This window comes from Corvus kubaryi, unplaced genomic scaffold (assembly GCF_017639235.1).
Source record: "Corvus kubaryi isolate FWS band 111438036 unplaced genomic scaffold, C.kubaryi_AGA036_p1.0 136, whole genome shotgun sequence".
NCBI classification, from domain to species: Eukaryota; Metazoa; Chordata; class Aves; order Passeriformes; family Corvidae; genus Corvus; species Corvus kubaryi.
In genome coordinates, this window is record NW_024580670.1 from 509,899 (window position 1) to 524,419 (window position 14,521).

At 46.4% G+C, this 14,521-nt stretch overlaps 1 protein-coding gene across 2 annotated transcripts; it reads right to left on the minus strand.

The window, feature by feature from the left end:
• Positions 1-1,467: 1,467 nt before the first annotated feature.
• THUMPD3 (THUMP domain containing 3) lies at positions 1,468-7,237 on the minus strand. 2 transcript variants are annotated; one of them, XM_042013095.1, is made up of 9 exons: positions 6,919-7,237; positions 6,476-6,553; positions 5,433-5,969; positions 4,456-4,586; positions 3,966-4,035; positions 3,480-3,595; positions 3,187-3,294; positions 2,816-2,939; positions 1,468-2,582 (listed from the first exon to the last, which is right to left on the minus strand). In XM_042013095.1, the coding sequence occupies exons 1-9, from the start codon at positions 7,135-7,137 to the stop codon at positions 2,451-2,453; spliced, it is 1,515 nt and encodes a 504-aa protein (XP_041869029.1). In that variant the 5' UTR covers positions 7,138-7,237; the 3' UTR covers positions 1,468-2,450. The 2 variants fall into 2 exon arrangements, with proteins under 2 accessions (XP_041869029.1, XP_041869021.1); XM_042013087.1 differs by having other exon boundaries at positions 3,187-3,297; positions 6,919-7,236.
• Between the last annotated feature and the right edge of the window lie 7,284 nt (positions 7,238-14,521).

Below are 14,521 nucleotides of genomic sequence, written 5' to 3' on the forward strand. Positions count from 1 at the left end.
CCGCCCTCTGGCGCCTGCGCGCGGCGGGGCCGGGGCGGGCGCCAGAGGGCGGCGCTGCCTCGGGGCTGCGGCTCGCTGCCGCCCCCTGGCGCCTGCGCGCGGCCCTGCAGGGCGGGGCGGGGCTTGCGTGAGGGGAGGCCGGGGCGGCGGAGCGGCGCTGCCCGCTCGGGGACCCGCCAGAGCCTTTTAACAAATAGACGGAAAACAGTACAGGCGTTTGGCACACAAGTCGTCACCCAGCAGCCTCGGTTCACAGGTCTTGTGACTAAGGCACTGGGCTCACCAGGGCTGCCATAAACACCAGTAACAGTTAAAACTGCCAGTTCCCTCCTCTCCCGAGCTCTGCGTGCCAAAACAACATTCCTTTATCCTTGAGCTGTAAATTCCCAAACACTGTATTATCTTTCTCACACACACGAAAACACTAAAATTTGAGAAAAATTAACTAGATATTGGGACTAAATCCTTCCCTGTGAGGGTAGTGAGGCCCTGGCACAGGGTGCCCAGAGAAGCTGTGGCAGCCCCATCCCTGGAAGAGTCCAAGGCCAGGTTGGACAGGGCTTGGAAGAACCTGGGATAGTGTAATGCACTGCGTGTCCCTGCCCATGGCAAGGGCTGGGACTGGATGATCTACAAGGTCCCTTCCAACCCAAACCATTCATTTTGCTTTTTCAAGTGTGTGATAACAGATATCCCTCCAAACACAGAATCACAGAATGGGTTGAGTTGGAAGGGACCTTAAATATCAACTCTTTCTAACTCCTCCACCCTAGGCAGTAATGAAGTATGTGAAGGCAGTTTAAGTGTCTTTTTCTCCACAGTGACTGCAAATTACAGTACTAAAAGCATAACAACAGTGCATTTTCCTTGTATGTCTCAACACCTTTCACCAGCTTTTTCTTTTAGAATACTCAGTATTCTCCAACAATACTTAGAGGAGGGATAATTTCCTAATTTCTGTCCCTCTAGCAGCCTGCGAGGGAGAAGTGTATAAATTGGTAGAGAATGATGCAAGAGAAACCATCACCAGTCAGTTACACCTTTCCCAATACAGGCAGAGGTATTAGAACTGCTGGCCATGCTTGTTTGCTGGCCCTTGCGCAAAATGAGTCACTTCCCCTGTGCTCCTTCTATGAGAAGAAAATAGTAAATTCACATCATAGAACGTAGCTCATATCCTGATACTGTAAAGAAGCTGTGAGCAGCACTATGGGACCACATGGCATATAAACAGTGAGGCTGATCGCCTTAACTGAAAAAAAGCCACTATTCCTCAGTGTCTGGTGCGAATCTTCCATGAAAAGAGAATTGCAAGCTTTAACAGCAACTGCTTCAAACCGTACAAACTCAGAGCACAAATTTACATTAGTAAGAGAGCAGAGCTATACAGACATCACTGTGCCTCATCTTCCCACATTCTTCAATCTGAACACGAACCAGAAAAAGAACACAATTAAGACTCATCTCTTTATGCAAAACTTCTAAAACTTTAATACTTGTCAATTCACCTCTGAACAGTTACACATACTTAGCATGAACACACTGTAATAAAAAGGGCAAACTGGCAATGTGTTTTCAGCCTCTGATGAGCAGAGTAAGAGGCTTGAGAAATCACAGTATGGTCACAGAAGAAAAAAAAAATTTGCAACAATATTTTTGTGAATACTGTGGCAGCGTAACTGTGGTAGTTAAATCACCCAAGAAACTCAAATTGCCACCTTGATGTGCCCATGGTAGACACCAAAACCATGAACTTTTTAATACAACTGCTAAAAGAATCTCTGTCCTCAAATAGTAACCACAGACTGTATTCTAAGGCTGTGTGTTACTCCCTCACCCATGGCAATGGAACACTGTAATATGGATTAGACATTTACTAGTAATTTGCACTAAGGTGAGGTAACAGGCAAGAGAATCAGCAGCACAGCATACTGTCTGCCAACTGGAATTTGCTTATCAGACCACAAAAACCAGATACTGGTTTATTATTAGTTTACGTTTGCGCAATGATATAAATTAGAAAGCTACATTATGGATACTACCTCTGAACCCTTTAAGGTGAAAGTCTTAGTAGTACTGTTAGTCATTTGAAGATACAGCTCGGTAAATAAATTACTGTTACCCCCAGAGCTGCTTCAACATCTTTTCTACTGTAAGCAGAAGAAATAAACATTTAACTGAAAAATACAAGAGAAGATTCAGGCCAGGGAAAGAATTACTAATTCCACTAACCGATTTCAGTTTGGGTGGCAGGGAGGTGACTTAGATAGTAAGGTTTCAGAACACACAGTAGAACTGGTAGCTCTCAAGTTGATCCCTGGTTTAATTGTGTGACAATTTCTGCATAGGTTGTTTGGTTTTGAAACTGACAGACCTATGCTCTCAGGTGTCTGCTTTACCAGATGGCTATTCAACAAAGTCTGGAGGTGTCTCATCTTCTTCCACACAGTTTACCAGAAGGATCTTCTCTCTTCTGCTCTCTCCCAGGTGCGCCTCAGCAGATACACTGCAGCATGGAGTCCCCCCACATTCACCCACACGGTCTGAGCTCTGCGCCAGATGTGTCCCACACGGGACAAGGCCTGCAAGCCAAAACCAGCCCAAGAATGCTGTTAAGACAATAACATTATTTTTTATTATTCTTTAACCCCTCTGATGACAACATTAAGGGACTTTTCAGGTCCAAAACTGCATTTAAGTGTTACTAATTATTGCTCTATAAGTGGAGTATCTTTTGTAATGATGATGGCTTACAATTTTTCCCTCAATGTATTTTCAAGTGTAAATAGGTTTGATTTTCTCTCACAGAACAAACCTTGGCAAAGCATTTCTTGTCCTGGGTAAGTAGCACAGCCCTGCCCGTCCCTGGGGTGCAGATCCGGCCCATCTCCATCAGGCAAGCTGGGTAGAGATCCCAGTTCTTCTTCTTCGACCCTATCCTGCAAGATACATTCAGATCCCCATTGTGATCACCGACACCAGTTCAGTGTTGGTCTCCCAGACATCAATCTGCTCATTCAGGACCCCAGTTACTGTTACTTTCAAGCTTCATTTTTAACATAGGGTTCATAACTCCTTCCCAACCGGGCCCATTTAAGTACCTAACTGGGGAGCAGCCCAGCCCTGGACCAGGACAGTGCATGCAGCCACGGCAGTGAGGCGCAGCACCTGCCCAGCACACCTCACCTCTTCCCGAAGGGCATGTCTGTCACTACGATGTCCACGGAGCCCGTCCGCAGAGGAAGGTTGCAGATGTCCCACTGGATGATGTCCAAGGGAACGCCCAGGGAAGTGCTGCTGCAAGAGCAAAGGCAGTTACCTGAGACATGAGCACTCAGGTTTTTACACTGGGGAGGTCTAGAACGTTGGCAACAAAATCAACTAGCAAATATGAATCAGACACTCAAATGCATCATTGCAAAGTGGATTTCTGTGCATACAACACTGCAGGAAAGGAAAATCCCTCATGCTCTTCTCACCTGTCCTTACTCTCGTTTTTCCTCAGTAAGGAGCAGATGTTGTTTGCTGCTCTCTTCACTGCCTGAGGGCTGTTATCCCCTGCAATGTGGTAGCAGTAGGGCCATTCTGCAGCTCCCTGGGGGGAAAATGGTAATAAGCAACATTAGCATCAACATTGCTTGAATGAAAAAAACCCCAGAATAATTTCTCAAACATGACAGAATACAATAAAGTGACTGCAAGTGGATGGCAGGGAATTTAGAATTCTGTAACAGACAGCTGTATTATGCACCTTTAAAGCTCAAAATACTTTTGGATTTAGCTTCTTCCTGCTATGTTCTAGGGAAGGAAAATGAGGTAATTTGCAAAAAGTGTATTTGTATCTGTTCAAAAATTGGTGAGATTGGAGCTTAAAATTCAGTCATTACCAAGCAGACTTACACATATTATTCAGCTGCAGATATAGACAAGTTTCATTAAGTTTAAAAAAATCAAGGAAGAATCACCTCTATTGGTATCGCACCTGTACCACACATGGGATCAACTATGATATCTGTGGGCTGGGGATCACAGAGTCTGAGGAACAGAAGAAAAGATATGGTGAGAAATGTCTTAAAAACTGAATTTCTGTAAAGAAGGGAAAGTGTACTGTTTTAATCACTCTGATTCTACCCTTCTAACAAAAACCTCCATGTGATTATTTTTTCCACTAGTTAATCACTATTTTATAACCAGCAATGCAGTAATAGTCTTTCAAGAATGTGATACACTATTTTGAAACTTGGCTAATACAGCAAATGTTTACTTTCCTTGGCTGGGAAACACCCACTGGTATTACAAGGCATGTGGTGTCAGCAACTCCAGGTTTTTTTAATTTATTTTTCTTTAAGAATTAACAGAAATGGTTTCTGAGGAAGCAGTGGGGGAGATAAAAGGTTTAATTTCTGAAACAAAATAACTTGTTAACCGAGCCTAATACAACACAACTGCCCTGACCTGAGCATGCCGTAAGCCAGAGTTGAACGCAGCGTTGTGGGTCCAAAGTGTGTGATGTTCCGTCTGTGGAGACTCTCTTCAGTTAATGCAATCCCCACCACGACTTCATTGCTGTGAATATTCAGAAGAACCTAAAGAAAAAACTTGAAGTGAATTTCAGGAGTAACAGAAGCTTTCCACAGAATGCCTGGTAAATACTTACAGGAATCTTAGATGGTAATTTAAAATCCAGGAATGATGTATAAAAAAGCTTTTCTTCATGGAAGTAAAGCAAAGCACCATTTCAATAGGACAGAATTCAGGAGAGCATTCACAGAGTCTCTCATTCACACTGAATCTGTTGCACAAGACTTCTCAAAGTGCTATAACCATTGCACTGGCTTCTTAAAGGATTTGGTTTGTAAGTCTGGGGGAGAAGCCTGGTAACTCCTGCAAGACACAGTGAAGCATCTGCAAAGCAGCAATAAAAATCGTATTTGTGGTGGGGACTACATTAACTAGCAAGGTGAAATCTCACTCCAGGACAGTGGCCAGCCCTTAGTAAACCAGCAAGAAAAACTCAAGTCTTTCTGCCCCTCAAAAACGGTGGTTCCTCACCACCGACAAGCCAGGGGTGCCAGTTGTATTTTCCCAGCCTCTGCTCTCTCCTGACAGGAAATAAACACCAGACAGTTATTGTTAATTCTTTTTGTCCCCTTTACCCCCAAACCAGCTTCCATATGGAGCATTTCCTGGTAACTTAGATGGGTATTAAACAATGCATTAGAGGATTTACTAAAGCTGAAAGCAAGGCAAGTGCTTCGATCAGAGGACACACATAATGTGCCAGGGAAATGAATGCTTCAGAAAAGGCCAATTTCAGCATTACCAGCTTTCAGTTCCAGAGTCTCTGGAAGGCAGTTTGGGGTTCTCTAAGCATCAGAAATAAGAACAAAAAATTTGTACAGCAGAAACTTAGGTAAGGCATGCCACTATACCTCCACATCAAAATTAGTCATGTCAGCTTTCCACTGGAAGTGCTCTTGCACAGCTCCGCCGAAGTCTCTTGCGGCCTCATTCGATGTGAAGCTGTGCTTGTCTCCAGCTCTGTTGCACGTCACTCGGAACCTCAGCACCTTCGCCTCTCCTTCACTTGTCTGACTGTCACCAGCCTTGGTCCCACTCTCAGAACTCGCCTGCACTTCAACTTTCACATCTGATTGCTTGTTATCTTCCTCCTCCTCCACCCCATTTCTGGATGTCACTCCTTGGGGCTTCTCTGTATTCTGGCCACCAGTGGGTTCCACAGCCACAGGGTTTTGGGCACAGTCCTCCTGGTCATTCCTGTTATTTTGGTCTGCTCCTCCCTCTTCTCCACCATCATTCAGCTTCTCTCTGCTTGCAGGACTCTGCAGATTGTGTTTTTTGCGTTTTGTCTTTTTCTTTTTCAAGCTGTTGTTCAACTCCCAAACTTTCAATGGATCGGTCCAGGGCAGCTTTTTAACCAAATCTTCCAAATCCTTTAGAGCATCTTCCTTTAACAGACAGAAAAAGTTGTGCTTTGAAGTCATTCCATACTTTAAAAAAATATCCTTTGTTTTTAGGTCTCTCGAAGTAGTTTATTAAACATTAATCCACTACATGTTTAAGCAAAGCTTACAGGTTTTTGTCTGTTTATGCCACAACTAAACGGAATTACACTGAAAATCACCAGACCCACAGGACTTCATAATTTATCTTGTAAAACAGACAACGCCATATTAAGTGACCAAAGTGACACTTCACTGTCCTACACCTGTGACCTACAAACATGGCATCAGCTCTTATCCCAGATTCTGCCAATGCAAAGTATTTAACTGTAGAAATTATGTTAAACGACATAGCCACACTTCCATCTACAAGCCAGAAAAAGAGAACTGGAATAATATCACAAATGAAAAACTTGTTAAGCAAACAGAATACTTTGATATTAGTCTTAAATTTAAAACCCCGAACAACACTCCAAATCCCAGAACTGACTGAAAAATGAAGAGTAACTCACCTTATTTTCATTAAACTGATAGTCTTTGAACTCCTGAACAACAACAAATAAATTATCCACTGACCTCAGACGATGGACCTAGAAGAGATGAAAACGCACGGCGACACATTACTAACCGCGTGCTGTAGGGACTGTGTTTACTGTCGTTAGAATTTTGCCATCTTATGTCGTTTCAGAGACTACAGTTTTCCACCTTTAGGCCCCACGGGAGTTATCAGTTTACATCTTCGCACTGGTTTAACGTCCCCATCTATTTCATCTCCCTCCAAACCCCAATAAAGGCGGATACAGCTGCTGCACCCAGGCCGGCCGTGGCCGGGTGCGGAACGCTGTCCGTACCGGAGGCCTCCGAGACCGAAGCGCCCCGCTCGGAGGGGCCGGGACGCACCGAACCGGCCCCGCCCAGGGCGGAGCGGGGAGCGGGGCGGGCAGCCCGCACGGACCTGAGGCAGGCTCCGGGCCGGGACCTCGAAGTAGATCTTGCCCCGATCCCTGCTGATCCTGGATGCCGAGCCCAGCTTCTCCTGCACCTCCTCGGCCGCCGTCTGCTCGAACCCCGTGGGCACGGTAGCGCCGATAACGGCCGCGAGCTCCGCGCCCTCCTGGGCTGGGGCTGGGGCCGGACCCAGCCCCGCGTCGCCGGCCGCCTCCCCTTCTGCCATGCCGGGCTGCCGAGGAAGGGCGGGCGACCGCCCACACCCACCCACGACAGGCCCCCCGGATCACCCACGGCCGCCGGGCGCACCGCCCCACGCGGCACTGCCGCCCGCCCTTTCCGCTTCCGTGCCGGGCGGCACCGCCTCCACCGCCCGCGGTGCGCGGCTGGGCGCGGGCGGGAGGCGGCGTCGCGGCCCCGCGGAGCTCGATCCGGACGGACTCGCGGGCAGCGCCTGTCGGACTCTCGGCCGGGGTGGGCGTGCGCGGCTCCGTGCGTGTTCCCACCCTGTGACACGGGCGTTCATGTTCCTCGAGGAGCGCTGGCGGGCCCGCGGGTCACTCCCCGGCTCCAAGCCCAGCCCTCCGGGAGTGTGGGTATCCCCGCAGCCCCTCTTCGGCTCCCGGCGCTGAGCTCCAGAGCTGGGCTGCGGGGGTTCTGGCCCTTGAGCACCCACATAGCCGCCGGTGCTGCCATAACCCCGGTGCCGTGGGTGGTAAACCGTAGGGGGGCCATTTCTCTTTTCGTTCCTTGTTACTCAGTCGTCTCGATGGTTCGGCTGTTTTCTTTGGTGTGTTTCCAGAATTAGAATTATTTTTTAAAGAAAAATTTAGTGGCTAAATGTTTTTTTCAGGAGAGACAGAAAGAGAGGCCACTCTTAGCTATCTGCCATGGCCATGCCCCTGTCACCATGACCAAGTGTGAGCTGCATGAAGCTGAATAGGCACTATTTTCCCTCCTCATTTCGGGTCCTGGAGTCTTTACACCCAGCACTGGATTGATAAATGTAAGCACAACTTGTCCCTGCAGCTTCTACCTCTGCAGGTACAGCATGTACTGTCAGCAGCACTGTTTGTGTTCATTTCCCCATGTGTGTTCTGTTCTGCTGTCACATTTCATGTTGAACAGGAGGCCTGAGGTGCTGCTCCTGCCATTGAACCTTCTGAAGCATTGCTTTGCTTTCAGATGAGAAGGATGAGGGAAGGTGTGGGTTGACTTGTGATTCAAGTCTGAAAATATACTATGAAACCCGTGTAATTTGGGTCATAAACATGCTGGAGAAAGTTTGTGAAATGGCTTCAATGAGAATTTAAAAATAAGCTAAAGCAGAGGTAGTCACAGATTTTGCTCAGCTTTATCCTGCAGCTACACCTATAGCAAGTCAGAACTTTGTGGTTCAAGTGGGACAACAAGCTCAGATTGCTGAGCTACTTTAGAAGAATTTTCAGGATCTTTTGGTGAAGTTGTTTGCCAGACACTTAAATGAACTCCATGTGTCTGGCCTAGCACCAGCAGCTCTGACCTTCCCAGCTGGCCTCACACTGAAAGGTGAGAAGCGGGGATCAGCTCGCTCTGCTGCAGCTCTTGGAATCTGTCCAGGCACCACTTGGAGAACAGTTTCTGGTTGATGACAGGTCTTGTAGCAGCTCTCCTACCTGTGTTTTGAAAGGAGGGAAAATACGACAACTGTCATCATGACCAAACCAGAGCAGTGTTGTGTGTCCATTATGAACTCCTTCCTAGAGCCAAGGAACCAGACTGGCTCCCAGGATCAGCAGCATTCAGTTAAAGTGAGCAGGTGCCTGTTGGGCATGTCTGGGAGCCCTGTTTACAGGGAATAGGAGTTCCTGATTAGCTGGCAGCATTGTTTTCGTGGCTGGCTTAGTGCACACCTGAGGAGGAGCATTGCTGTCCACTTGTCTGGAAGGTGCTCCACGTCTGTCCATTTGGAATCTGTATCAATAGCACGCTGGATTCCAGAGGATGCTGGGTGTTTCTGCACAACTCTGCTCCTCAGGGTTGTCAATGGAATGATGGAAACAGCAATTGTCCAGCTAACCAAGGGGTCCTAATATTATCCTGGAATCATCATTATTTGTCTCACAATATTGGCACACAACTAAAGAATATTTGCCGTACACTTAACTTATTAAAACCAACAACTTATCCTGTAATTAGGACCAGACCAGGTTTCTCCAAGCCCCATCCAACCTGGCCTTGAACACTTCCAGGGGTGCAGCAGCCACAGCTTCTCTGGGCAGCCTGGTGGCCTCACCACCCTCACAGGAAAAAATTTCTTCCCAATGTCAAATCTCGTTACCTAATTTTTCTTAAGTTTTACTATTTTCATGTGTGTGAGAAAGATAATATAGTATGGTGTTTGGGGAATCTACAGCTGAAGGATAAAGAAATGTTATTTTGACACTGAGAGATTAGGAGAGACGTGAACTGGCTGTTTAACGGTTACTGGATGGGGAAGAATTAGTCAGTGTTTGTAGCAGCTCTGGTGAGCCCAATGCCTTAGTCACAAGAGCTGTGAACTGAGGCTGGTGGGTGATAAGACATGACAAAGAGTTCACAAGTCTAAGTGAGGAACTGTGTGTCAAACCCTTGTTGCTGGAGGTGTTTGGTTAATGGGACTGTCCTGCCTTTCCTGTCCCCAGCAGATTTTGCACAGGAACAAATAAACCACAATTAGCAACGTGTGCTGGGCGTGCAGCAGAGCTGCAGTGTGGTGGTGGTGTGCAGTGTGGGTGGCTGCAGAGCTACTCTGGGCGATCAGAGCAGTGATAAGGCCACAGAGGATGAGCAGCTCATTCTACAGAATGTGAGAGGTGTGCTGAAAATGTCAGACTGGTCAGCCCTGCTGTACTGGTCATACACCTGTGCCCAGGGACCGAGCTTGTCACCTGTGATATCTGTGAAATGGAAACTGCTGAGGGAGCCTCATCAGCAAGAAACTCAGTGCACACACATCACCTTACAACTCTGAGTTTCATGAAAACAGTGAGAGGTGTTCCAACGCCTTGCTTAATTTTTACCAGGATAACTGAAATTAACTTATTGGATTAGTTTAATTAATTTGTTAGGGTGCAAACGAATTTACAGAATAGAATTTCCAATACTGAAGTGCCAAGTTATGCCTGCACCTGCCTTGCCTGGAAAAAACACTTGGTTTGAGTTCATTTCAGAGCTGCAGAATGAATTTGATGTGAACTGATCTGGTTTGTCTTGCAGTGACGCCTAGGCATGTGTTGTATAAATTTCACCCAGCACTTGAGTTTGCAAGGGTTAAAGTTCTTGGAGCAAAGAAATACATTTTCTTCCAAATCAGCCTTTCAGCACTCAGATGCAAAGGCTGTGCTTCCTGGGACATACCTACAGAGGAGCCTGGGCTTCAGGAGCAGAAAAACACAAGTGGTGCTCCTTGCAGCAGCCCAGGTTTTTAAAGTGTTAAGGAGTGCTGAGATCCCTAAACATGCAAGGCCATCATGGAAAAGCTGGAGGATAGGAAGATCTCATATCCAGGATATGTCATCCTAAGAAACCCACATTGAAGAAAACATTTTAAGTGAGACAGTTGATCTTTTTCAGTGTCTGGATTTTGCTTCAGGCCATCTCAACTTTTACTTTGGACGGAAATGGATCACAATCCAAATTAAATATCATGACTACTCCAAATCCTTGGCAGCAGCATAGCAGAGTCCCATGTGAGCTGCCACATGTCATTCCAGATGTGTTGGTTCTGTCAGCAGCAGCCTGTCTGCATCAATGATGTGCAGCCAGGGCCTCTCTGATGTCCCTCATCCAAAGACCATCCAGGCTTTAGGCCACAGCAGCAGCATCCCACCAGCACAGTGTTGGGTCCAGTGGAATGATCTGGGTGTTTCACAGTTTCCCTGGGCTCTGGGTTCCCCTGTTCCCAAGTGCCATCATGTCTTGCAGGCTGATGGGAAGGATGAGGCTGTCAGGGTGTTCAGGGTCCTGCCAGCAGAAAGCCCAGAGTGCCAGGTGGAAAAAGCAAGTGTCCTCCATTCAAGACATCCTGCACCTACTTCATTAGGAGAGAAACTCTTATATTCACTCATTTGTTTGAGGTGGTTTGTGGAGACTTTATGAGTTAAACCTCAGGGCAAACAGAGTTGATTACCTGAAATGTCCTTAGATAGAAGGAAGCATTTCAGCCATCCTGGAAGTGCTGCTTTGGAATGGCTGAGAAGGAACCACAGCGATGCTGCCAATTCAGACCGTGAGGGGGGAAAGCATGAATGGATCAGCAGTCCTGACTTCAGGTAGCATCGGGACTCTGAGAACAGTCAGCATGCTGGTTTTTCTGTGAACTGCCAGGCAACTGCAAATGACTTTTTTGTACCCTGAAGCAGCAGCCTGCTGCACCACGCTGCTGCCTCCAGTCCGTGCTGTGGTGGTAGCTCTGTGGCTCCCACCTGGATTCAGTACAAGTCTGTCCTGCTTGGGCTTTTCCCTTTGGCTCAGCACTGCACGAGCCTTTTTTAGTTTCTGGCAAGTCACAAATATGTAACATTTCCCAGCTGCCTTTCTGTCCTTGTACTAGCATGCTACACTGCAGGACAGGGCAGGATTAGCTCTTGGTTGTGGTGACAGAACATTTTAGATCCAAATTCATGGACAGCAAAACCACATTTTCTTGTGGATCTGAAGAAAATCACACACTTGTGTAGGAATGAGTGGCTTTCCATATTCTGCCTATTTAGTCACAGTTCTTTTGAAATACATATGAAGGTAGGAAGTGAGTATTTCTGGGATAACCACCTTGCCTTCACTAGATACACTTGAGGCTCACCTCAAGGTTATCCTGGGCTCAGTGTGAGTCGAGAAGAGACTCAAGAAATTGTAGTCTTTGGCTCTTTTTACATCTCTCCCTACATTCTTAAAGCACCCTCCTCTGGTGAGCTGTCTGAGCTCTCATATCAGAGATCACACAGCTCTGCCTTCATGGAAACATGTGCTGCAGAGAATGAGGGTGGGGCTGGACATGGGCCTGGCACATGGGTTGCACTGAATGGCCACACTGGGTGCGTGGCTGTTAAAGGTCAGTTCTGACAGGAGGAAGGATACTTCCTGCTTCCCTTGAGGAAAATGATAGTAGATGGTATTAGGACTGGATTTAATTGGATCGGGCTTGTTTTGTTGGGAATGGAAAGTGAAACAATACCAGTTAGGGAATCTCAGAAATAAGATGGGGTTTGATCAGTGGTTCCAAGGTAATTTCTTTTCTTCAAAGTTAATGTCAAACATTGAATTCTGCTTCCTAAACGTTTTTCCTTTCTTCCTACCATAAGCAGTCCTGCCAAAACCTGTGACCTGAAGAAGGAGCTGAGCTGCTCTGGCTATGGTTTATGGGCTCAGTAATGCACAAGTACAAGAATTTAGAAGAATTTGGAGAAGGTAAATTTGATATCTATCAATGCCAAATCCATCTCAGAGGCCTTGTAACCACTGACCTCAGAGAGGAAATTTTCAGAAATACAGAGTAGAGTTTGAGACTTCAAGAATGTTGTCTTGAAGCCATGTTTGATGCCCCAAGGGATTGCTTCCTGGTTCCAGAGGTTGCTTTTAAAAATATCGTTTTGTATTGCAATATGTGCACAGCGGACTGAAATCAAAAATTTGTCCTTCCAAAGTAAAAATGCTGTGAGCAGTATAGAAAGCTTATCAGGGAAAGATGCGTGTGATGGTGCCAGGCTCTTCCCTCCTATGACCTCTTGAAGAAGGTTCTGCTTTCAGGGGACTGTGGGCAAGGCTATACCACTTTTTCCTCAGTGGTATTCCAGCTGCATCCTCTCTGGTACTGGAGTTACTTCCTCTTGTGCTACTCTTGTGCTTCCTCACTGCTACTCAGAAGGTTGCCAGGGATTTACTACAGGAGTGAGGGTTAGTGTGGGGAATTGTTCAGATCACCTTTTAACCTACAGCATCTGCTTCTGACCCGACACTCAAGTTTACTTTGAGACAACTTAGTAAAGAGACGATTCCTACACACATAATTAAACAAAAAATCAGGCAAAGATTAAGTAGTTTACAATTCAGGATTTTTGATGGGATTTTAACCTCAACTGGTGCTGGCAAGGTCTGAATGAAGTGTGGGTAGACAGCCTGTGGTGTGAACTGCAGTCAGACAGGGCTAATGGGGTCTAGTCCTTTGTGCTGCCTCAGTGGCCTGTGTGGGGAAGGGAAGAGGTTGCACAGTTCAGGATTTCTTCCTCTTCCAGCCAGAGATAGAACTTTATGGTCTTGAATCTGCTTTGGCAGCCAGGACACTGGGATTGCTCACAGTGCTGGTAGAGCTGTCATGAGATTTAAGGAATGGAAAACTAATAAACCCTACAGTCTTTTTTAACAGATCTGGAAACACAATTCAGAAGGGGAGGGGAATATATAATCTCATGGTGGCCCTGCAATGTGCATTGTTGTATTTTTCTGTTACACCTGATTAGCTCCTACCTGAGTCCAAAAGGCCACTGGTGCTAAGAATGTACAGCCTTGGGAAGCTACCATGGGCACTGCTAAGCATCTTCAGAGTCTGCAGCTGTGTTTTACTAATGTCTTTGATCTGAAGCTTTGTTTTCCTAACAGCTAATTTATCAGTGAGCAAATTGAAGCTTTTGCATATTAACAGACTTGCCAAGTATCACTTAGGGGCCAGAACAGAGGCTAATGGAATTATAAAGTCTCTCCTCCACACCCAAAAAACTCCCCCTCTTATGAAGTCTATTTAATTATTTTCTAGGATGGAATGTACAAGATGCATAGTGTATTGCAGTATCAAAAGAGTTCAGTTAATTTACCTCCGTTAACCTCTGTGTGACCCTGCTCTGGGGACTGGAGGATCTGTCACTCCTCTCGCTGTTGGCCCAACATCTGTCGTGTTAAACCACATGTTCAGAGGATGCATTAAGTGCTCAGCACTCCTGCTATTGCTGATATTTTGAGATGAGAAAAAATCAGTTTCAGGCTCTTTTCTCTAGAACCAGGGTTCTGTGTTCCAAGCAGTGGCACACAAGTGCTGTAACCTCTTTCATTCCAAGCCAGCGTAACCAGCACCTGTCAGTGAGATTGCCTGTACACAAGAGCTGCTGTTCAGACCTTTGTTCCTGGCTAGTCAGTTATTTCCAGCTAATCGTTAGTCATTGCTGTGGGAGGAGCAGCAGAATTATTGTAGTGCTTAACAGACCACAGTGACATGTGAGGTGCTGTGTGTCTGGGCATGAACATCACTGTGTCCTGTGCACAGCAGCTTGTATGGTGCAGGGAGGCTCTGCTGGATGTACTGGGAAATCCCAACTCCCTAAACAGCAGAAGCTTGGCAGAAATTGGAGTGACCTTTGTGCCAATGACTCTGTTGGGAATTTTCTTAGCCTGCATATAACCTGTATGGGCATTGCAGCTGGATATGGCTGCGGACAGCTCAGCTGAATTGTCAGCTAATTTCTTCAAATATGTCCTGCAGAGAAGATTTAAGTTATGTTACTGAAGGGAAATCCTTCTGTTGGGAATATTTGAAAGAAGACTGGCACACACACACTTAAAAAGACATTTTTGGGGAGCCTGGGGTTTTGGGTTTTATTTTA